This window comes from Brienomyrus brachyistius, chromosome 10 (genome assembly GCF_023856365.1).
Source record: "Brienomyrus brachyistius isolate T26 chromosome 10, BBRACH_0.4, whole genome shotgun sequence".
NCBI lineage: Eukaryota > Metazoa > Chordata > Actinopteri > Osteoglossiformes > Mormyridae > Brienomyrus > Brienomyrus brachyistius.
The window spans coordinates 14,959,539-14,984,810 of record NC_064542.1 but is presented as its reverse complement, the minus strand read 5'-3'; the positions used below and the strand labels follow the sequence as shown (position 1 = coordinate 14,984,810).

Here is a 25,272-nt window from a genome sequence, read left to right as displayed (position 1 = left end):
CCGCAGGAAACCAGTCAATAACTGATCTAATTTTCTTAACTTGTCTCTAGTCGCATGAAGGCTTCCACAAGGACACCGCCATCTGCGGTACTCCAGTTGAAATCAAAGGAATTCAACGTCGGTTTGGCAACAAAATGTTGTACGATGCATAATTTTTGCACTGATCATCATTTCAGGACATCACCTGTACATGGTCCATCCATCACTGTAACTGCTTAATCCCAACGGGGTTGCGGGCGGGACTGGAGCCTATCCCAGGAACAATGGGTGCAGGCAGGAACCAACCTTAGGCAGTCACCAACAAGGCGCACAGACACACACACACAACTACAGGGCCAATTTAGACTTGCCAACCAACCTGCACGCTTTTGGAACGCGGGAGTAAACCCAGGGAGGAACCCAGTGGGAGGTACCCAGTGGGAGGAACCCAGTGGGAGGAACACAGGATCTTCTCGCTGCGAGACAGCAGCACTGACCACTGCGCCACCGTACCGCCTCCTGTACAGGGTCTCCGAGACAAACTTTTCCATTTATTCTGATGCTACCCACTGTCCACGATCAGCTCACATAAATGTGATGCTGCAGGACTGGTCAGCATGACTATTTATGCAAAACCCCAGAATGCTGTGCATCGCACCTCATTTTAAATGGAGAAAATTAATATGTGTATTTCCGTCAGTAGCAAATCTTACAACTGTGTAATGTTTGTCGTGGAGTGTGTCTATTTTGTTTGCATGTACCCTTGAGTGTCGTTTAAATCATTGCCTTCCTTGTCTGTGCCTCTGCTAGTATTAAACCAAAAGTTGTTATTAATAAAGGGAGCAACGTCCATTTTAAAAGAGTTGTCACCACCTGTGTTAAAATGACTCACGCACTTGCCACAATGTGTTTATTTGCTCACTATGTGAAACTGCTGCACCGAAAACATTCTGCGCCCTCTAAGTTTGTGGTCTGCCAGCGAACAAACAAGGCGGCAGCGTCATTTTAAATACGGCTTGTTCGATTTCGTTTTCACCAGATGTTGTTTGAAGTATACAGCCAATTTAAGGAAAGTGGCTGGGCAGCTGGAACACAAGCTGCCTGCGTACTTCAAACGAAACTGACGAAATCTGCGTTGTTTTAGCAATTCGACGTCGTATGAGTGGTGACACTGTTTTAGCCGTATCCAGATTTCTTAATCTGTATGTTAATATGGTGCGCAGCCCTAACCCTCTTCTAAAGCACTATCGGCCAGGCGGGGAACCAGGCAGGAGCAACAGTAACTCATCTAATTGTCTTAACTTGTCTCTAGTCACACAATGGCTTCCACAAAGAAAACGCCATCTGCTGAACTAAGGCTGGCCATATACTTCGGACGAACTTGACGGACTCTGTTTTGGCAATACAATGTTTTATGACGCACAATCGCCACAAAGATCACTGTTTCTATTCATGGCAAGTATAGGGTACCTGAGGTGAACTTCATTTGTTCTGATCCCTCCCCCAGACCACAACTGACTGACATAAACGTCACTCTGCAGGTTGTTCTTTCCGACGTGATTCATTTCAGTTCATCTGGATGTCGTTTTAAGTATATTTTTGCAGAAGATAAGTCCACCATTTCTTCTTTGCATGGGTGTCAGAGATTTTGGGCCCCACGAAAGCATGATATATTGGGCTCCCTTCCCAGACCAATCATAGTATGTTCCAAATTTTTTAAGGCCCCTGTTTTTCAGGGGCCCATGGAATCACCCTGACTGTCCCCCGTTATTGGTGCACTTAAATTACAGTTTTACAGACAAACATGTCGCTAACATTCATTCAACATTCATTTTTGTCTAATAGCAGAGACGTCAATGTCTTATTTCAGTTTTTCTGCTAGCTGTCAGTAGCCTACCTGAACACCAGCTAGCATTTATTCTCATCCAAGCAAGACCAAGGTAATGAAGCACAGAGCAACACAGTCCAACAGGTCAATAGTGCTTTAGGGCTGCCCATTTTATTGACATACAGATGAAGAAATATGGAAATAAATAAATCTGGAAATTCATAAATCTGGGAGGTATTCCACAATGCTGGATCAGTCAGATAAGATAAATGTAAGGATTGTCCAATAGGAATGTCACTTACCTCTCCTGCTGTTGGACACATTTTGCTTAAGTTATCCAGCTAACTGGGAAATTCCGGTTTGTGAAATACCTCCCGGTAAATCAACAAATAAATCTGGAAAATAAACAAATAAATAAATGCATGTTTGTTAAATGAATAATTAGATTATTTATTCTATAAATTTATTTATTCGTGTATTCATGGAAAGAATTTATTTACAAACTATTTGTTTGTTCACGGCAATGATTTATTTAGTGACTTCTTTCATTAACTTTAAATCTTCCAACTACTTATCCTGGTCATGGTCCCCTGTAGCCTTCCCCAGGCTGCACAAGGCACCGAACGAGAATAAACCATGGATACAGCACTCCGTCGTAAGAAGACAGCTGCATCGTTTTCACTTTTCGGCAGGATTTTCCGGATTTAATGTTGCATAACGTCGAATCCACTGACGCGATTGTTTATAAAACCGTTGAGTTATTAACTTGAAATACAGTGAAATGCAAGCAGACCTAGAGGAGCGGACACAAGCCGATTCGCGGACGAATGCAGTGCCACTTTACTTCTTTATGTAGAATCCTGTTGAATTTCGCTTAAGTTAAATTTCACGCCCATTGAGTGCATATAGTACATACTAAAGCATTTTCATGTATTATTCTGTCGCATCATGCTGTCCTTGTACAAGTCCTAAATGCATATACCCACAATTATCATTAACTACTGGAAATGACCAAATTATATTCAGTTTGCTACTGAATGCCTTCCTTGAGTGCTCATTTTAGCAAAACCATGATACTGATAATTATGCGTCTCATTAAGAGAAGATGGATAGGCTGATTGTTCGCTTTTTGTTCAGCTAAGCGCTCCTTCAGTACTCCTCCTTACTGCGCGTAATGTGGGCGTCGCTTAAATGTCATATATTACATGAACTCCAGAATTTTTTATATTTGCTTTGAAACATGCATCGCGACCTGTGGTGTATTTGGAAAAATTTTCATTTTGAAGTAGCAAGCGGCTGCATTTGATCACGGGCGTTTCTACTATTCTGCAACTGAGCAAGCGCCGTAACTTTAAAGGTAAGATTACTTACTCTCGACTGCTCTCGTGGACATACCGCATATAAAGTATTGTGTCTCTCTTGAAACCTTATGATGTTCCTGGGGGGTGTTATGGTATGACTTGGTCCAAATGAACATGCACAGTTAGAAAGTGTTTTCTACGCATCCTGGTTTGCTTCGACTTTGCAAACGCGCACAGCGCATTTTAAGTTGTAGCGATTTCATTTTGAATATTTTTAGCTACTTCTACTTTCCACCAAGCATCTATTTCATTTAGTATTAATTACATTTGCATTTTTTATATTTAAATAAATGTATATTTTTGCAAGAGAAATCTAAACTAGATTGCCTGTAGGAATCGATTATATGTGCAGCATAATGTCTTGAAACCAAAATCATTAAAACTGAATTTCCTGTAACTTCGAACGCCAGTGGACTTTGAAGCTTATTTTTTTACGTCACATTTCAAGAAGGTGAACGTTAGTGATCCGTTACTGCTTATGGTTGATGGAAAACAGCTTCATGCATGTCAGAGTCACTGTTTTAGGAAGCTCTCTCGAACAGCTTCTTGAAGAACATCACTGTAAAATAATTGTGCGGTAACAATATTAATACAACGCCCGTTATCCACAGATAGGCTCCGTACAGTCATTATACCAGAAATTACATATTAAAACTTTCTTATTTAATTAAAAAATAATGCAACTTTAAATGTAAAGTTATAGCACAAAATTCTCTTTTTTGGGTATATAAAAAAATATACTGTACCAGTCAAAAATCTGGACAATCATGTGTTAAATAACAAGATATAGACGACCCTAAGCGCCCATCGAGATAGAGCTGCTTTGGGATGAGCTGGATTGAAGAGTAAGAGCAAAGCAGCCAGTTTGTGTCCAGAACTTGTGGAAACTCCTTCAGGAATGTTGGACTGGTGGCTACATCTAGAAGCTGGCTGAAGGAATGCCAGGAGTCAGCAGTGCTGTCATCGAAGCAAAAGGGGGATATTTTGAAGAGTCTAAAATTTGACAAATTTTTGAGATGTCGAACGTTTCTCTTGGTTGTTGCAATATTTGATATGAATTACTTCATTGCCTCGAGGCCTTTTACATTAAGGTAATCGGTGAGATTTAGACTAATGTGTTAAGAGCATGTGTGTCCAAACTGGTGCTGTAGAGTTAATTAATTGTAGGAGGATATATGTGTGTTTTACTGAAACACTATTGCATCACATATCTACTGTATGATGTGTTCATAAGCATAAGGAAGAGTACTGATGACCGCTGATTAGCCTTTTAGCTGGAAGGGAAATTTATTCGAAGGGGAATCTGAGGTGGCAGAAGTCGATCCATGTCTTTCCATGAATGCATGTCCTGTTGCAGGCACAGTGCCAGAGCTGATTCTCGGAAGCAGGGCATTGTGAGAGTCGAAATCGTCAAATGTTCTGTATGGGATCAGTGGTGTGCGAATGAGTGCAGAGAGAAGAGCGTCAGGGAGCATGTGGGAGGGGCAGCCTAAGATAAATACCAAGCAAAGCGAGCATAAGATTTGACAACTGGCTGGTGTCAATACTGGTCGTTATCTGAACCCTCTGTGCACTGAAATGGAAAAAAGATGGTAACCCAAAGGTAAATTTGTAGGTTGCACCAATGTAATGACAAATGTTGAGTCATGTTTCTTCAACTCTCTTATGCAAGTGATTATCTGGGTGTTGATTTCCAGTCACCATAACGTGCTACGCCCACATGTACATATAGTGCAATCCTGTTGGGTCTGTCATTCTCAAGGGTGATTTCTACAAACAGTATAATATAGGATACTCCCAAATTTGGACACCAGTCTGTCACACATCTGCCACTTTGAAATCATATAAATATCATAGAAATAATTTTACATATTATATGGGGAATCATACATATTATGGGGAAAAATTAACATGTCACTCTATATTTCTTTAAAATCTGCGTATTTAAATCCGGGTTTAGTCTTGGTTCTGCTGGCAAAAAACTTCAAGGCAGGCTGATCCCAGGCTCAAGGTTTCTAAGACAGCAGTACACAAGAACAAAGTGAAGCAGGAGACACTGGCAGTGACCACAAACCAGCCAGGTAGGGGGCAGAAGCAACTTTCTAATGCCAGAGATGACTGTCAGCTTATCTGACAGTGCCTCAAAAATCAAAGGATGACCTGAAGTGACCTTCAAAAGGAATGGGAAACATAAGGTAGCACAACAAGGACCATTAAAACTGCTAGGACACCTAGAAGCCCTTAAAGACCCATAGAACAAGGAAGAAGCCCTTCAGCAATGAGAAGCAGGGAAGAGCCAAGCTGGAGTTTGCAAAAAAAAAATTGTATCTTACACCGACGCATTCCCATGAACTGAGAAATAAGTGAAATTAAATGCTGAATAAGTGAAAAATGTTGCTGTGGTCTCTTAATTTTTTTCCAGTGCTGTATATCTGTATTATATACATATTCTATATATAAAGATAAACTGGTAAGTGTTACTGTTACTTTTGTTGACTTTCCTAATTTTTATGACCTTCTAATCATAGGTGATAGTCTGTGATTTCCGTATTGTTAAGTTGTGTTAACATAAACATGATGCAGTCTGGTTTGGTGACTGGGATTAGCATTTATCGCCTATAAATCCTTGGACCAATATTCTGCTTCCAATTATGCCTGTCTATGACAATTGCTTTGCAATCCGTAGACTGAGAGACTCTTCTGATCTGCAATTTGATATGGGAGTGTGGAGTTCTAGTAGGAAACGGCATCCAGGCCCTATTAGGGGAATCATATTGTATTGATTAATGAAGAAAAATAACAGCCATGCAATTTACTCTGGAATATATCCATTTGTTGCAGTATGCACATACTAAAATAGACATTGACCTCACACTCTCACATACCCATACACTGCCTTGCCAATAAAACGATCACCGTAAGAATTTTAAACAAGGATATACTTAAGAGCCAATGACTGGATCATTATTACAGCTCAGCAACATTATGCAGCAATAAAATGAATTCAGCCGAGCACCTAAATCTACTGAACGATCAGGTTATCTCATCAGTGGATTTTTTCTTCTTCCCTGACGGCATGGAGATGTTCCAGGGTGACACTGCCAAGATTCATTGGTTCAGGGAGCATGAGGAATCATTTTCACACATGACCTGGCCTTCACAGAGTCTTGATCTTAACTCAGTTCAATTCAGTTTTATTTATATAGCGCTTTTAACAACAGTCATTGTCACAAAGCACTATACATTTAACCGGCCAGAACTCCACCAAGCAAGCCTGAGGCGACAGTGGCAAGAAAAAACTCCCTCTACCAGGAAGAAACCTTGAGAGGAGCCTGGACTCGGAAGGGGACCCCATCCTCCTCTGGGCGACTGGGGAGCATGAAACTGCATTTATACTGAGATTCATTAGAGTTCATATAGTTATAAAATCCCAGTTGGTTTCATGTTGTTATCTCCAGGAGTCCAGGTGCGGGTTCACATGGTGTAGGGTCGGCTCGGGATCAGCTCGGAAAAGAGAAGATGGAGAAGAGTTATTGCCCCACACCTAACCTAACCTCCGGCAGGACTAGAGTAACTATGACAGCCTGGCTAAAAGAGAGACCTGGAAGGAAGCACAGACATGAGGGTTAACCCCACTGGAAGTCTTTGGGAATGTGCTGGAGAAGACTTTACAGGATGTTTCGACTCTCCCATCATCAATACAAAGTTCTCAGCAAAAAATGAATGCGAATCTGGATGAAAATGTTGGGACGAATAAAGTTGCATAAGCTCATGGAAACAATGCCATGACGAATGTATGCTTTAATCAAAGCTAAAGGCAGTTCAGCAAAATATATGAGGGTGGATTATTTTTTTTGGCCAGGCAGTGCATAAGTAGCTAGCCTAATGTTAACTATTGAACATTTCCATCTTGACCCTCAGTAGACGATGGTAGGGCACACATTCATACACACTTTGAGCAGTTTAGAGATGTTAATTAATTCAGTTAATTAAAACTGATTCACTCAAGAGTTAGGGTACGCTAAACTCAACTAAAGATACTAAACTTTAAAATTCATTGTGGAAAAAAAGCTAGCTTAATTGCTATTGAGATATTTAAATTGTGAGTCATTTATATATGATAATTGGTGTACTGTATGTGTGATTGGATGGGGCTAATTGTAAGTAAGAACAAATCACATCCATGCCAGTAGATGTGTTGTATGTAGATGTATGTGTGGAGTTTGCTAGTCCTCTGACATGTGTTTCCTCCCTGGATTCCAGTTTCCTTTCCAAGGTCAAAGACATGCAGTTAGGTTAATTGGCATCTCTAAATTGCTCATAGTAATTGCCTGTAATTGTGTGTATGTGTGCGTGTGAGATCTGCATGCCATGGACTGACATCCCACCTAGGGTTTCCCCCTGCTTTGTGCCCCATACTGCCTGAGAAACCTGAGATAGGCCTTTGTTTGTTTTAATAGGACAATTACCTTGTGCTGGATAAATGTAGAATGATGGATGAATTTGTAATATATTTGTTTTAATTTGCTGTTTTGGAACCAGTGGGGTTTATCTAATGCACTTTTTTTATCTGTTCTTAGTGGCATTCTCACTGTGCATGGTTAGGCCCCCTGAAGAAATTGCTTTGTTTTCTACATGCAGAAAGGATGTTTACACTCATCTGCTGAAAAGAGATAGGAGATAAGATTTACAAGATCTTCAGAGGTTCAATTGTGAATGCTCAGTGGGGGCTTTGCAGCCTTATTTTTTTTGAGCACACACTGAGCTGTGAAATGGATGTAGTATATAGTTGAATTGTGGCTTGAGTTGTGCTGTCACCATACACGTGCTTTGAAGCCCACCTCTACCCTGTGATGTTTGAATCTTTGCCCCTTGTCTTGCCAGTTACCCCTTGCAGTCTAAAGGCGTGCAGCTGTCTTGTGCTCCGGGCGCCCTGCTAACCCCGTACTTGCAAGATATATTTGGTGTTTGTCAGCTGACAGGGTTTGAGTAATGCACTTCTTTATCTGTCCTCAGTGGGGTTTTCATGATGCGTCGTTTGGTCCAAGAAGAAGTTACCTTTCAAAGTTCTTTTTTGCCACATATAAAGAGGACCTATGTGGATAGACTTCCGTCTGCTGAAGAGAGATAACGTAGATAGCATTTGTGGGACCTTCAGAGGTTCCAGTGTGAGGACCCCGAAGGACCATTGTGGACCTTTTTTTCTTGCCAAGCATCTGGTTGTAAAATAGGAATGACAACATGGCTCAGTGAGTTACACTGTCACTACATGCCTTTAGCACTGGCAGTATGAATCCCACCTCATTCCTTGGTCTGTTGAGTTTGCATGTTTGCTTCTTGTCCTGACGCTTCCCCCCCCATTCCAAAGACATGCAGTTACCCTAATGGCACTTTTGCAGTGCCACCCAGAACCGAGCCATACCGCAAAGAGGCAGGTTTCCATTGTAAATTATGTGAACCGTACCCACGCTGACCCATGGTCTTGTTTACTAGTAGCGCCAAAAGCATTAATTACACAAGCTGGTTGCATGACCACCATCTGATTGGTTGAAATGCATTGAGATACCAGTAATCTCCGTCGATATGCATGTATTATCTAAAAAAAAGGGGGGGTATATTATTATTCATTGTTAGTGATATCACATATTGCAATGTATTGATGTGTTCCTGATAACTCAAAACAGCTAAAAGGAATGCAGTCGTAAAGCAAATTTATGCAAGCAAATTCTAATTCTGCTAGCGTTTGATGCTAACATAGCATGCTGATTCTCATGGGGGCGCTAGCAGAAATTAGCACATAGTAAATCATCGTGTACACCATGTGAACAGTAAATAATTATCTCTTGGATTTTCTGTGGGGCGGCATGGTGGTGCAGTGGTTAGCACTGTTGCCTCACACCTCTGGGGCCTCCGTCTAGGTCACATGTGTGCGGAGTTTGCATGTTCTCCCCATGTCGTCGTGGGGTTTCCTCCAGGTACTCCGGTTTCCCCCCACGATCCAAAGACCTGCTGAGGCTAATTGGACTTGTTAAATTGCATGTGTGAGTGAATGGTGTGTAAGTGTGCCCTGCGATGGGCTGGCCCCCCATCCTGGGTTGTTCCCTGCCTCATGCCCATTGCTTCCGGGATAGGCTCCGGACCCCCCCGCGACCCAGTTGGATAAGCGGTTTGGAAAGTGGATGAATGGATGGATTTTATGTCACTGTCACTCTCCAATTCCAGCAATGTCTTTACCTAGCCGACCTTTCTACAGTTGAAAACCAAAGCAAATTGGAACTTGTGCCTCTTCGTGATATGGGTTGGGTACAGCCTGGTTCCTGTATGCCACTGAAAAAGAGCCATAAGTCATGTCTCTAAATTCTAAGTAATGTTTGGTTATTCGTTTAAGTGTCCTGCATTGGATTGGGCTGACACCCTAGGTCCAGCCCAGCTTTGTTCCCTATGCTTCCTGCAATAGGTTCCACGCCCTGTGAACTTAACCACATTTGGTTGAAAGATGTATCGAAAAATATTAAGAGACGCAAGATTTATTGTCATATGTATTAAGTACAGGATGCATTAAAATACCGTGAAATGCGTAGTTGCATGTCTCCTCGCAACCTGATGCTTAAGTAATAATAAATACAAGTGTACAAGGTGAAAATTATTTGTATATGTAATAATTATAGTCCAAACTGAGGTTTCTCTATTTCACCCCATAGGCCAATGTATGCAGCCATGGATTCTGGAAACAGCACATGTGAATCAATTGACGACTTCCGCAACAAGGTATACTCAACTGTCTATTCAATTATAACTGTCTTTGGCATGGTGGGAAACGGCTTTGCCTTATTCGTGCTGATCCGGACCTCCATCCAGCAGACTGCCTTTCACGTCTACATGATAAACCTGGCCGTATCTGACCTGCTGTGTGTCACCACGCTACCTCTGCGTGTTTTGTACTATGTAAGCAAAGGCCATTGGTACCTTGGCGACTTCCTGTGCCGCATCAGCTCCTACGCCCTCTACGTCAATCTCTACTGCAGCATCTTCTTCATGATGGCCATGAGCTTCACCCGCTTTCTGGCCATCGTCTTCCCGGTACAGAACCTCAAACTAGTCAACGAGCGCAAGGCTCGATTCGTCTGTGCTAGCATCTGGATTTTCATCTGTGTTGCCAGTTCACCCTTTCTCATAAGTGGTACTTACACTGACCCGACTACCAACAAAACCAAGTGCTTTGAGCCACCAGAGCAGAAAGGGGGATTACAAAAGTTGAAGATGCTCAACTACATTTCCTTAGCGGTGGGTTTTATCATTCCTTTCCTGGTTATCCTCCTGTGTTACGCAGGGATAATCCGCACGTTGCTAACCAGCTCCACAAGCATGAATAAGCAGAGGCACACCCGCACCAAGGCTATCCGCATGATTGTAATCGTGATGTTGGTCTTCCTGGTTAGCTTCATGCCCTACCACATCCAGCGTACTGTCCACCTGCACGCCATGGGTCACAAGGACACCTCCTGTGAGGACATAATCTACATGCAGAAGTCTGTGGTGGTCACCCTCTGCTTAGCGGCCTCCAACTCCTGCTTCGACCCCATGCTCTACTTCTTCTCCGGGGAGAACTTCCGTCGCCGTGTCTCCACCTTTCGGAAGAACTCAGTAGTTAGTGCCACGCTGCACCGCCACAAGATGGTTTGCGAGCCTGAAGTTCATGAGGAGGAGCAGGACAAGCTGCAGGCTTGCAATGGCCCACAGGGAAACTAGCGAAACATCTCCGATCTCTGAAGGTGAATGGAAGCGAGAACAAAGGGGCTGTTCGTGTTGGAGGGCTGGGTCATGTGAAGAATTTATCCATGCTGGGATTTTTTTTTTTTTTTTTTTTTTTGGCGACTGTAGAATATGCTGGAAAACTTTGAAAATTCTCGGGAGAGCTGGAGAGTAGATGATGAAGTAACGACAAAGCACATGATGGTAGGCATTGCAGGCAGAAGGCAGAAATGCTGGGAGGAAATGTGGGAGGATTTCAGTTCAAACTGAAAAGCAGTGTCTCGCCGAAGTATTGAAATTGTAAGATCACACACTTAGGGCATATAAAGCAGCTCTGCTATGTGATTGTTTTAGAAATGGCAACTAACTCAGGAAACTGTCCTTAGCTTTGTTTATGGTGTGGTCATGTTTTCTCAGTGGTAATTTGACTGTCATGAACAAGAACCTTTTACTGAAAGGTTTCCAATTTTAAGGGTTATATGTATGTTAGCATTGTTCACCTTGTAGCTTCTTTGGCGTTTAGATGAAGATTGCAAACATTATCACCTTGTGTAAATGTATGCATGTATATTTATCAATACATGGTGGAGTCGATGTCATCTATTAAAAAATTGTGTATGAATATTATTGTCATAAAATTATATATATTTATGAAGTGAATATGAATGAGTGATCTCCTCAGCCATGTTCAAAATTGCAACTTGTCCAATTATTATGTGGGATTGTGGGAGTCATTTATGAAAGTACTGTCTGTCCTGCTGGTTTACCAGTGATATGAAGAGGAATCAGAAATGAAAATGCTTAATATGGAAGCTTGCAAAATATAGTAAATGAAATTTCAATGTTATGTTTGTTGGCAACATTTGTATTTAATGTGGGCAATTTGTATCAAATTCAGGTAACCTGAATGTTTACACAGATGTGTTCAATTTAAGGCAAAGTACTCTGATTTTGGTTGTCTGAAATGCTGTATAATTTGTTTTAGAGAATTAACTTGATGTATAGAAGGATGACCTTAGTGACTTTATTTTCTCTTCAGCAATGTTATATGCTTACTTTGTATTCTGCTAAGCTTCCTGTTGCATTTCTGAAACAGGGAATTGACACTGAAACAGCTGCAGCTTGCCGGTAGTGACTCTGGGTTCACTTTTGTTGGATGTGTTGATGCGTCTGAGGTTCATACCTGCCAGCATGCAATCAGAATATAATTCATGAACTGAACAGCTGCAACAGGAAACATAGCGAGAGTACAGATTTGGATACGTGTGTGCAGCATTTGCACATGTCGTCTGGCTTCACCACATTCCAGCACGATAGGGATAATTATCTTTACAAGGTGCCATATGCTTATTTGGGTGCTATTGTAGCTTATTTCAGGGTTTCTCAGCCTGGAAGTCAGGAAACCCCTAACAGTCCACCTCTTTTGCACACTCCCAGCTCCCTGTAGCAAAAATGATGGACTGTCTGGGGATCCCAGAGGACTGGCTTTGGTGTGTAGCACTGTTGCCTCATACTGCTAGGATCCAAGGTTTCAATCTCATCCTGCGTGTCAAAAGATGTACAGTTAGATGAACTGGTATCACTAAGTGGTGTACATATGTGTGTGCAAGTATACTGCATAGGACCCTGTGATGCTGACCACGATACGCTGGTAGAAGAGGGATGCTTTATAAATAAATAAAAAGGTCATATCAACTCACTCATCTTCAAAACGATTTACAAACATACAAACAGAATGATGACATCCCATCCAGGGTGTACCCCAGGCTTGTGCCCTGTGCTGGCTGGGATAGCAGATCATATGTAAAGACAAGCTACCTTCTTGTAGTTTGCCCTTCTACATGCCTTCACCTGTTTCACAACAACAGCTTTCAAAATGAGGAACCAAAATGCAAAGATACATACAATGATGTTACAAATTTTTGCTGCAGTAATGTTTTTTTTGTCATTGATTGTGTATGTTTTGTAAAAGTTTTTTGATTAGCAACTTGTGGCATACCAATAAAACTGCTTTGAATGACTGCCTGAACTTGGGCATTTTTTACATTCAAAACATTGTACATGCCTTTCAGAAAACATGTCATGTTAACAGTTTTTTACGTAGATAGACCAGGCAGTGACTGGTCTCACCAGAAATCTACCACCAACCCCTTTTCTTCTGCTGATGTTCTCCCTGAACCATACGACATATTCCTCCACTATCCTCCTGGACAACAGGTTACCACTATTGTCAATACAATGGAGGAGCCTTTGGAGACCTTCTGTGGATGCCATGCGCTGGTGCTTTGCTGTAAGTCCATTGCAAGGAGGGAGACAGGATCCACCATCTCTGATCCACAGTCCTGGAGTGTCACGAATGTATGCTCTGAAGTTGCTCCCAAGTCAGTGAGTCTGGATGTTGTTGAAGGCACTGGAGAACTCAAAGAAAATAACCTGGACTATGGTGCTTTGCTTTGTCCACGTTGGTGTAGGCTCTGTGGAGCATGTAGATCGGAGAATCGTACACAGTTCTGTATGCCTGGTAGGGAAACTGCAAGGGATCCAGGTGGTCTTTGATCATGGGTCACAGCTGATTCGGGACCAGTGTCTCAAAAGTCAACTGATTTGTAGTCCTTAAGAGTACTAGAAGAAGAACATGTGTAGAAAGACCCTGCAGAACTGGCTGGCACATGTCTTCTGCACCGTGGAACTGACTCCAGCAGCTTTTGCAGCCTTACCTTTGTGGAGTTTCCCCAGCGCTTCCCTCATCTGGTCAGCAGTAACAGACTGAGTGAGAACTGGGGTTGGGGGAGGAGACTTAGGGGGTGGTGTCCTCAGTGGGGAGGTCTCAGGGAGATGTGAAGGTAGGAGGCAGTGATGCTCCCAAAATCTCCTCAACTGACACACGGAGGCTGGATCGGCGAGTGAGAGTCAAATCTGCTGAAGAGCAGATTCAAGCTTTTAGTCCTGACCGTGTTCCACTCTACTGCACGTTTTCTGGCTGGTGTTGGTCCTCACTGTACTGTACCTAGAGCTCCAGCTTGTCCTTGCGATTCACCACATTTACTGTCCTGTTACTCAATATTAACATGAGAACATAAGAAATTTACAAACGAGAGGAGGCCATTCAGCCCATCAAACTCGTTTGGGGAGAACTTAAGTAATAGCTCAGAGTTGTTGAGATCTTATCTAGCTATGATTTAAAGGAACCCAGGGCTTTAGCTTGTGCTACACTAGCAGGAAGTTATTCCAACTACACGCTGTATGAAGAAGTGCTGTCTCAGATTCATTTTAAAATGTTCTCGGTAGAACGTTTTCTTACTTACAGGTAGGTACATTTCAGATAAATGTATTTCCTGTCTTGAGTAAATGACAGAAATGAAAACGTGGTGGGAGTCAAGAAAAAAAAAAGGAGATAGAAGAAAGTAATGCACAAACGAAGCTGTGGGATCAGGAATAAACCAAAACTATGGCAAAAAGTGCACTTCTGCCATCAGGTGGAGAAAATGAATAGTAAAGTCTTGCGATGGTCAGTGTACTAACAACTTACTGGCAGTTTCTGGGTGCTCTCATTGGTTCTTTATTAATATGGAACATCAAAAGGTCCAGACACCTATTCGCCTTGTAGAAGAGTTACAAACGTGATAGGAGGAAGAATTTTATTATATATATATATATATATATATATATATATATATATATATATATATATATATATAACAAATCCACAATCAATACCGTTAATAGATGAGACATAGTTATTTCTACGGGTACACTATACAATAAATAACAGAAATGAACAGGGCTTTATTTCTTAATTTAACAGAAATTTTCTCTCTATAGGCACACACCCAGGATCCATCACTATTGTCCCCGTGGAGTTTGGTGACACGTAATGCCTTTCTGTAATGCAGGAAGGACATGATAAATTTCTTTGTGGCTGTGTATACAACTGATCAGTTTATATAAATTTAATTTTAAATACTGTATTATATAAATCCAACAGGCTTTTGGAATAAAAATACACTGATAGAACGTGAATAAATATGAGGCCCTGAAACTCTCACATCCCTTCAAAAGATTCAAGTGCAGGACCACGGAACGCGCTATAGCGGGAGCGCGATCTGAGTGACCCTCGGGTGGCTCGCGCCTCGTAAGCCCGAGTTGCGCATGCTCGTGGAAACTGCGTGATGGCGGTGTAGGCAAGGCACAGTGCGTCAGTCTCAGTTTATTCCAGTCAGGAGCTGGGAAGAGAACGGGAATACGCTGCAAGAGAAAAGGGAAATAAAAAACAGTCTCGGCGTACCAAAAAAGCGTTCTTGCCGTTACTTCGTTGCTGGCTTTCTAAGCAATCACATGAGAGCTCAGCTTTACCGAAGTGTGCCCCGCCGCCTGCTGCACTCTGGCATTACTGCGGTAATCAGAGATTTTCTAGATAGTCTCCGTGTCTCGAGCTAGGCGGCTAACCGCCTCTCAGTCGCGTGAGTGGGACGCCTCGGGACGCTCGCGTGCAGGAAGGCTAGTCCGAAACGGTGTCTCAATTCGGCCAAATGGTAAAATAGCTAGTTAGAACCTAGAAAGGGGCATTTCATTTTTAGTGTACGCTAGGAATTTTTTTTGTTTTTTTTCTTTCTCTTAAAATCGGCTACGTGGGCTAAGCTAGCCTAAACATTATTTTGGGGATGTGTGGTGGGAATGTGTCACTGTATCTTCCCTAGCAGGTAAAACGCGCCGTTAAGCTCTTATAAATAAGAATAAAAGCGTGTCTAACTAGTTGCACGTGTTGAAATACATATTCTTAAACAACTTTGTAGTTTTATTATCTTATTTTTCTACTGGGAGTTGATAGCTGGCTATTTAGCTGTAGTTACCCAACAATAAAAGTGAGCACTTTATGTCGCTAATTATTCATTTGTTAGAATTAAGAAACATTTTTAGGCGACTCGGTTGTGAATGTTTTATGTGAAAACAGTTTAATCCATGCTGGTGGTTAGCCAACAGGATTATGTGGCGAGGTTTTGGCTGTAGAGAATAAACAATATTTTTTAATCTTATGAGTTGTAATGTGATATGTTTTTAACATTTATTTTTACGAAAAAAAAACAAACCGTTTGCTGTAAGGGAGATTGAATGCTAGCATGCTAGTTTGCTGCACGGGAATATCCATTTTAGCATTGTCTGGTAAATGCCACGTATGCTCGCAATGATGGAAAATTGCACTGCGATGTCAGCTGGGTACATTTCCGTGCGAAAATGCCCTTTTACTCCGAGACCCCATATGTGACCGGAGTTTTCGTTTTATTGACAGTGTTTAAGATGACGATGCATTATCGTCTTTTATAACTACTTTGGCGGAGCTTTTTCATTAGATGACGTTGTATTATACTGTGATGCAATAAAATGATGGCGGCGTCCTCCCTGATCTCGTAGCTCAGATGATCCTAACTGCTGTCTGGAAGGTTCACACATTATGTGAAGTAAAATGAGCAGGTGTAAGTACAATAAAACTGCCTTTGGTGTCCTAAAATACTAGTAGTATTTTATCGTGTTAATGGAATACAGCAGGAGCATCCAGACATTCTGGGTTAAATATGCATGGGTGAATGTAATGAATTAAGAAATTATCAGTGAAACATAATGCACATATGTACGCTTCCTATAGTTTTTAACCATGCTTTATATGTGCCACACGTATATATTATGTTTTTTTTACAACTTTGAATATCTTATTTCCCTGATTATTTTGGCACTGTGTGGGTTTTTGTAGTATTTGTCCCTGAAACAAGGAAAAAAATTGCAATGGAGAAATTCAGTAAGAATTTTTGTGATTTATTTTTTTTTTGTGGGGATTGAAGGGGTTATGTTATGAAAATAGGTAACTTGTGGAATAATAGGATTGTTAAATGGGGTTGATATTTTAATGTAAAATGTAGCAAGGCCTTGCATGATATGTGGAATACAATGGAGATGAACTAAAAATAGATGTGTGTTGATGGACCCATGGAGTGAAGCCTCAACTGCCAAATTGATTCTACTACTACGATTATTGAGACAGAGGATGAGTTTAATCTAGTTGGTCCACAGTTTATAGTGGATTTAATAATTCCAATGATTTGATAAAGACTCCCCAAGGCAATGTAAGGTCTTGCCGAAATGCATGTTGATAGTAACAGGATGGCTAGACTGTTGGGCTACTATTCAAACAACTTACTGGAATGTTTTTTTTTCCAAGCACACCCGGATTGGATAAATTACTTTTCTTTATAACTAAGCCTCAGCTCAGTAGGTAGCTCATAATCCTATGTAGTAGTGTTTATTCTTTTTATTTACGTGCCTCTAGCTATTGTTTTGTATTTTTTGGGTGGGTGGAAGAACATTAGTTGCAACAGAAGGTTTAAAAGAGTCTTAAAAGTACGTTGACCAGCATGCTTAGAGGAAGGATTTTTTTGAAGTAGTAGTAGTGAAGGGATAAAATGATTTTGAAGTACTTGTCATGTTGATGCTAAGTTGACTTGCAGGGGACTGGGCCATATTATACTTATAGAAGATGCAACCACAAGGCATTGCCTCCTGCATCTTTCCTGGGGTGACCCGTTTGCCTTTGGATTCAGTGCAGGCCGGAGGTGCACAGGAGGAAAGAGATGCAGCTAATTATGTTACAGGAAACTGTGGTCAGTTTCTCAGGATGTGAAAAATGGGATAAAAATGTTCTGTGAATATTTGCAGTCCCAATTTTTTGTTTTCTGCAGTTTGTCATCTTGCTTAGTTTAGAAAAAGGATTATATGGAGTAGGAAGTGCTCACTTGGGGCTGCTGGCCTCAGAAATATGGGGAAAGTGATACCCTATCTTGATCCTCGAATTTTTGATACAAACAAGGCATCTTGTGCTTATTGCCGTCCTAGGCTTTAAAAATATTTTTAGCGAGGTCTTTAAGATGGTCGCATTATTGGTTGTTCTTAGTGCTCTTTGTCAGTTGGGACATGCTTGTCAGTTAAAAGTTATGTTAAAGTTATTTAACATAAATAACGAATTGTAAATAAAATTTATATTCAGCAGAAAGACTTGAATTTGGGCTGTGGTTATAAATAGATGTTCTTTCTGGTTGGGGTTTTAATTGGTTTATTTTGGTTTAATGTTTGCAAGTATGCATCACTAACTGGCATAATGTGTATGGTAGGAGACTTGAAGGTTTATGTTAATGACTGCTCTCTTGAATTTACCATGCCTTAGTCTAAAGATGTGAAATTAAATTACATCTTCATATTCTGAAAGGAATAGAAAAGCAATGTTTCCATTTGTTTAGTTACTGATGTTTTCTCTGAAATTAGATTGGAAGGAGAAGTCCTTTATAAGGTTAACTTAAATGCAAAACCTATTAGTTCTATTTAGATCCTCGAAGAACTGTTGAGTTTAATTATTATTAGTCTGTTCAAACTGTTTGGGAGAACTGTGTCAAGGATGAGTAAGCTCATCATCTGCCAATCTATGCTTGGAGACTAGTAGTGGAGGCGGTGTTTCACCAAAATGCCACCACCCCCAAGTGATTAAAGTTCATTTTTGTCTCCTCCTGTGACTTTTCCTTCCTGTGGCTGCAGTCTTCCTGCCTGGGAGTGGGCAGGGCATCCTGTAGGTGGCATAGCTCACAGAGACCTGTAGTACCAAAGAGGGCATGTAGACATGGGCATTTACGATTATCACAGTGTTTGCAAACATTGTTCCTGCAGGTTATTTATTATTTGCTTTGTGACTTTTAGTGGGGGAAAAAATCAGAGCAGTATGGAAAACCTGGCATTTCTAGGGCAGTTTCCTGGGATGGGCAGTAAAGACCTGGTGTGGGTGGGCATGTTGATGCTGGGTGTCAAAGACTTATTGTATGGAAGTTGAGACCACGTGGGAGGGGGTGGTATTGGGGGTGCCTGGCAGTGTCAGGGTTTCTCTTTGAAGAGAGAAGCTTGCCACAAGTGGAGGGGGAAATGCAATCTTTGATCTTGTCATGTTCAATGGAGTTGGCAGACAGACTTCTGGACCTGTAATTTTGTGTCAATAAAGCACCTTTACTGCATTCCATGCTTGATCATATATTCCTTAACCCACTGAAAGCAGCATTAAATGAGCAGTTAATTACGGAGGTGCCTCTGTGTTGTGTTGTATGTAAGGTTGATCTGTCTAAGGGGAGTGTGTTAATGCTTTTATGTGCTGCCCTTTTTGTTCAACACCCTTGCCGGTATTTTCCAGTCCATTTTTGGTATTGAGGATGCAGTGAGGTTTCCTCCCAAGGAACTTTAACCTTGGGATGAAGGCCCTTTTGAAGGCAAAACATTTACAAGTATCTTGTCTCTCTCTATGAAGAATTTGAAGGATTAATTTAAATTTGTGCACCCATGGGTTCTTTCAAGCTTTGCTGATAAGCTTTCTTAAGAGGTGACTGTCGATCTGAACGTACCATCGAGCAGTGTTATGTTTAGTGTCCCTGGGCCAAGGACCCTTGCGATTGTTATGTCTCTTACTTTGAGCTGATAGGCGGACAGGGTCAGCGAACACAGTGGAGGCAATTGACAGGGAGCTGCCCTCATCTACTGGGAGGGAAGGAGCCGTTTGGTTGCCCTGTTACTCTAACACCCCATTCCTCTGCTCAGCAGTAAGCTACAGCGCCAAGGTGGATTTGATAGATCTACTGGGAGTACTTGCTTGATGTACATCTGCATATCCATCATCTCAATGTGTATGTTTATAGTGGATGGGGGCTTCCTGTTTACAGTCCAGGCTGTGTTTTTATTTGTGTACGTAGGGTCATCAACTAGGTAGTGAATGGAGGGTTGAAGCACAATACTAAGGATCAGAGAGATATTACAGTACACCTGTACATGCTGATACTTACTTGTTATTCTTGCTGGTATGCTTATACTTTTTCTGTTCAGTTTTGTGGAACCACCTAATGGTACATATTGTTTATTTCCTTCCACCTCTATTCAGGAGCTGGTGTCAATGAATGCTCTGCTTTACCATGATGACGGATCAGCCACACCCCCCTCTGGAGGCCACGCCCATGCTGTCTGACGTGTCTCTTGTTCCTCACATGCTCAATGGAGATAGCATGCAGCAGGTGAGGAGCCATGCTTGAATTAAAGTGATGGGCTGCACATGCTCTTCTGAATGAATCTGAACAATACAAAATGTTCATCGTCCCCCTGCCCATTGGATAAAACGTATGGGTTATATGATGCACATTTGCCAAGGCTTTTAAATGAAATTCCCACGTTTAATACATCTAGGCGTCAGTTCAACGCAATTGGAAATGTAAGATTGTGATCAATTAAGAAACATTTTTTTTCCTCAAGTAGGATAAATGAAATATGAGGCTTTGTTGTAGAAATGACTGAGGTAAAAGTGTCCTAAGGGAATTAAATGGACACGAACAAGATTTATAACAGTGCTGCAACCCCATAACCAGAATTTCTCACAAAAAAAACTATTGACTTGAGTAAAACTGATGTGGTGCCTCTGTTGCTGCTGACAAGGAAATCGTTCCCCCGTGTCTCTCAAACATGGCATGTCTTGCAAAACTGCAATTACCTAACCATTCCGACAGGATGTACTGGAAGTGGTGATTTAAATCAAGCGTTCTGTGCACATGAGAGTGGTTCTCATTCTTATTGCTAATTTGTGCCACCCACTGCTCTCCTTGAAAAGCAAGCCAAAGTGGGACACACCTACAGTGTCATCCAAACCTTTAAGGCAGCAAATCAGCAGTGGAAGTTATCCCAACAGTTAATCGACCACTTCCTTTTGTCACCTAAGAAGGAAACCTGGGAATAACAGGAAGACAGACATGCTGTCTCTCTCTCTCTCTCTCTCTCTCTCTCTCTCTCTCTCTCTCTCTCTCATATGTATGTATATATGTATATATCTCGCACACACATACACGCGCACACACACAAAAATGCACTGAATGGTGCAAACATGCACGCAGGAATGCTTGCACATGCAACTAGCAGATGCTTGTTTTGGTATTGAAGGGATTAAAAACAAGACTTTTCTTTGCACAAACAGATGGCCTCTGACTGTTGCCCCCCTCAGTACCGGGGCTCCCACTGGGCAGGGTGCAGGCAGAGTGGAAAAGGGGGAGAGGGCTATTGGTTAGTCCGCCCACCCCCACAAGCCCTCTACAGCTCCCCGTCTGCATTCCTGACAGGCGAGCGCCTTGCCAGCGCCATTTCCAGTAAAGCCGGGGGAAGCGGGGGAGGGAGGCGGGCTGGAAGTGCACACATCCGGAACAGTGTGGATGGCCTTGTCGGCCTGCCTGCCGCAGAGAAAGCAACCAGGCACTGCACATCATGCTCCTATACACGACTATGCTTGTGGAGTGGGAGAAGTGTTTTGGGATGTGGGTTTTTTATTTCTTTATAACCAATAAAAACAAAGCAGATAGTGCTTTTAGAACTTAATGCTCTCAGCTTGCCATTAATTAGTTAGAGAGCGGCTTTCAACAGGATAGCAGAACACGTGATGTGGGGATTGGGTCATCCGCAGTGCCTTTATTGGGGGATGGGCTTTTGCAACTCCTCCTGCTCCCCAGGGAGTGGCCAGGGACAGGTTCAGCTTAACACAGAAAGTAAACAGAAGAAACATAGTCTTTTCAGTGGGAAAAAGGGAAAACTAGGGCATGCGAATAACGGCGGTGGGGGGGTCAAACTCTGACTTTGTTGCTGCGTGATTCAGATTGGCAGATCTTCTGTTGTAGTTACTGGGTACAAAAAAACCCAGCATGCACAAGATTCAAACTGAATCCACAGTCCAGTGTGGGTGGTCTGAATTCAATTGTAGTCACCTGTTTCCCCTTCCCGGGATGGCCCACCCCCTCAGAACCCCTCCCCCAATTCAGATTACCAGTTACCATTTTCCTTTACACAGATATAAGCACTACATCGTAAAACTGGATTGTACAGCTGACATGAGAGAGTTGATTACTTATGGGAGCTTTGATGCATTGTATGTGTTTACCAATATTGTTTAGACAGCTGTTCTGTCATGTGATGTTTAGGAAAAGGTTATGCATTTTTAGAGCATACATAATATCATATGAAAGTTTTTTTCTATGTGGTTTTTAAGGGAGTCATCTATTGGGAAAATTTAAGTTGCTGTTGTCTGACCCTTTCTTGGTCACAATTGTCAGTCTGTCTACTCAAGGATGCCCTTCAGTTTGCGGCCTGACTTTAAGTTTTGGTGTGAGTGTTGAAGGTGAAGGGAGATAATTGTTCAGGCAGATTGTTAGAGACCTCGAACTCAGTAAGGCTGTGGGGACTCTGAGGCTTCTGAGGCCTGTGCCTATAAGAAGTAACCTTCAGCTTGATGTGAAAAGTATCCAGGGATAGAGACTTGGTTTTCATAGTGTCATCCTGGGGATGTCCCCTTGGTGTTGGTAGGGCTGCATTGTAAAGATGAAGCCTTAGCATTGTGAGGGAGGGGGTGAGGCTTCCCTTGGGGGTCCATCTTTCACTTCTTTTCAGCTTGTTAAACATATTCTATAAGTATTTTTTTTTCTTGTCTCTGTGGGCTCCCTGTTGCCTTTCTTTCCGTGGTGAGGTGCTTGGCATTCATCTCACAAGCCTGACCATCGTTGTATGCCTGTGTGATGTCATGCTGTCTCCACAGACATCCTTATTACAACCCCTCACATACATGCTCACCTTAAAGGCAGAGGTGTTACAGAGCAGCCTGAGGGATCCCAAGGGCTTATTTAGTTTGTGTTCCTGCTGATCAATAGTTTGTGCATGTGTTTCAGCATTAGCCTTGTTAAGCTGTTTGATAGAATCAGTTGCATCTGTGTCCCCACTAACTCCCTCTCCCCACACCCCCATGCTTGAGTCTGATTTGGGCTCCAGCTTGGAGGAATGGCAGTGGCATTGGGGGTTGGACTGAAAATTCCTTGCATAGTTTTATCCCTCTTGCACCGTCTGTATCCTGCATTCTTCACATTCTCCCCCCTTCCCGCACTGTGTCCACACACACACACACACACACACACACACACACACACACACAAGCATTCACTCACTCATTCCGGTTGCCCAGAGCCTCTCACAAATCAGTGCCCCAGGGGAGCTTTGCAACAGTGCTTATCAAAGTATACATACTTAGGCTGTTTATCTTTGTGCAGTTATTTGTGTCGGAGTTGGTCTACTGGATGGTGTTGTTTATTAGCAGAAAACACCTTTTTTGTTGCCCCTACTGAATGGCAATATCTAAACCTGTTATGCAAAAAGTAAGCTCCCCTGTCTGCTAGAGGATTCCTGAATATAATTGCTTATAACTTTTATATTCTTTGTATGTCTCTGGCCAATTGCTAGCCTGCGTCAGGTCTTTATTTTAACTGTGTTTCTGCCATGCTGTTTGCTGTATTTTGCTGAAGTGCATTTGCCACTGTTTTTTTGTTTGTAAAGGGAGGGTGAACCAGTCCTTTAAAAATTATTTTGCAGACTACATCATCTAATTGATTTTGTATTCATGTCCCAGAATATCACTTAAATCAGACGAAAGTCATGCTATTTAAGGTTTTAATTATCTGCAGGTTTTCAATAAAGTTTTCACTTTTTGAGGCATTCATGAGAGATTAGTTTAGATGTTCTTTGTAATGGGAATTTAAGGAACGTTTGGATTTTTAGTTGGTGTTTGTTATAGTTCATCACTTTGACAGAGTGCCTTCCGTAAGGTGAATCCAGAAGATTGTGCTCCTTATCTCATGTCAAGTTCTCACCTGCACACAATGCTAGTATATGTTGTGCATGTACAAGGATTTGAGATTTCAGAATAGTTTTGGTGCACTGACTGCAGAAAAGGATGCAGGCAGTATGTGTTTGGCGGGGGGGGGGGCATGTTTTGCGCATGCAGGAGTTGTTGGGGGGGGGGGGGGTGTCTGTGCAGTGCAGCATCAGGCTTGGTGTACATTTCCCAGAGCAGACCAGTGTTTGCCAAATGCAGCCTGAGCCCACCGCTCGCACACAGAGCCATTGAAGACAAACAGGCCCCTTGTTTGCACAGAGCAAGATCACTCTGTCCAAAGGGATGTTTTCTTGCTGCCTGTTATGTGGCTCATATGACACTATCGGTTTTGCCATCTGTGTACATGATTGGATTCTTCAGACTGTTTAGGGATACATCTCACAGATATTCTGACAGTATCCATTAGAAAACGTATCTTCAGTTTCCTGCTCATTTTGTTGTTGATGAGTATAATTCAAAATCAAAGTATTACAATAGTCTTGTCTTCTGTACAGCTGACATTGACTCATTCCGCCGTCTTCCACAGTCTCTGCCATGTGTGATCTGCATGAATGCGTTCTTTGGCTCTCCTGTAGATGATCCTGGTTCAGGTGAATCCTGGGGAGACCTTCACGATCCGTACAGAGGATGGGCATGTCCAATGCATCACAGGTGGGGCTTGGTTCCACAAAATGCTGATTACCTGCATGTACCTTGCTTCTCTTTTTGACGTGGTCTGTTTTTATAATGTGCTGAGCCCTACATTTTGGTAATTCCAGGTCCAGCACACGTGCCCATGGTCTCCCCCAATGGCACCATGCCTCCCATCTTTGTGCCCCCTGGCTATATGTCTCAGGTTAGTACCAGTCCTGTGTGTGTAATTCCATAAGCATGTAGCTCAGCTGGACTCTGGTTAGTGCCACTGAGGCTTGGCACTCTGATGTGCTTTGCTCTGTGAGCCTGGGGATTCCTTTAAACTAATAAGTATGAGTTGCAAAAGTGTTATTTTTGTTTTCTATTGTGTGTGTCAGTTTAAGCACCTTCTGGAATAGTCTAGGCTAAGGACTGAGTTAAAAAAAATGTGTGTGTATATATATATATATATATATATATATATATATATATATATATTTAGCTGTGATTTTTTTTCTTTCCATTAAACAAAGCAGTTCTGTCACCCTGCAGATTACTGTAAAATACACCCATATCACCTTTTGTAAACGGTTTTCTTGAGGCAGATCTCAGCCTTTCCTTCCTGACTGTTGCTATTTGCCCTTTCAGGTGGTGGAGGAGAATGGCATGCGGAAAGTGGTGGTTTTGCCCCATGCCGCCGAGTTCCACCCCTCCATGCCTCTGCCGCCACTGCACGTGCCACAGTACCTTCACCCCCACCCAGCGATGCTCCACCAGCACCCCATCTATCCCAGGGAGATGGCCCCCCATTTTGTTCATCAGCTTCCCCCTCCACAGATGTACAGTGAGCAGGGTGAGAGTCTTGCAAGCATCTGCCCAAATGTTCTGCTTGCTTCCATTGGTTAAAATTTCGAAAGTGCGTTTCCTTTAACTGTCCTTTATATTTACATGCACATATATTCTTTTTCTTCATGCTCTGC

General features: G+C 42.2%; 3 protein-coding genes across 7 annotated transcripts in view; 2 read left to right on the top strand and 1 right to left on the bottom strand.

Annotated features, from left to right (window-relative positions):
- The window catches only part of p2ry10 (P2Y receptor family member 10), a 130,977-nt gene that overhangs the window by 65,513 nt on the left and 40,192 nt on the right, over positions 1–25,272 (bottom strand). The gene's annotated exons all lie outside the window — the stretch shown is intronic.
- On the top strand, positions 3,044–12,940 carry cysltr1 (cysteinyl leukotriene receptor 1). Its single transcript, XM_049027357.1, has 2 exons — positions 3,044–3,164; positions 9,870–12,940. The coding sequence occupies exon 2, from the start codon at positions 9,874–9,876 to the stop codon at positions 10,915–10,917; it is 1,044 nt and encodes a 347-aa protein (XP_048883314.1). The 5' UTR covers positions 3,044–3,164; positions 9,870–9,873; the 3' UTR covers positions 10,918–12,940.
- LOC125750054 (fibronectin type-III domain-containing protein 3A-like) overlaps positions 15,072–25,272 on the top strand; it is a 26,439-nt gene continuing 16,238 nt past the window's right edge. For 2 of the 5 annotated variants that reach the window (XM_049027332.1, XM_049027327.1), the window contains exons 1-5: positions 15,072–15,620; positions 19,874–20,003; positions 24,256–24,331; positions 24,439–24,515; positions 24,941–25,145. In XM_049027332.1, the coding sequence (XP_048883289.1) occupies positions 19,890–20,003; positions 24,256–24,331; positions 24,439–24,515; positions 24,941–25,145 (472 nt within the window). In that variant the 5' untranslated portion in view covers positions 15,072–15,620; positions 19,874–19,889. Of the gene's footprint in view, positions 15,621–16,329; positions 16,392–19,873; positions 20,004–24,255; positions 24,332–24,438; positions 24,516–24,940; positions 25,146–25,272 lie in introns of all 5 variants that reach the window. The other 3 variants (XM_049027330.1, XM_049027329.1, XM_049027331.1) reach the window with 3 other exon arrangements.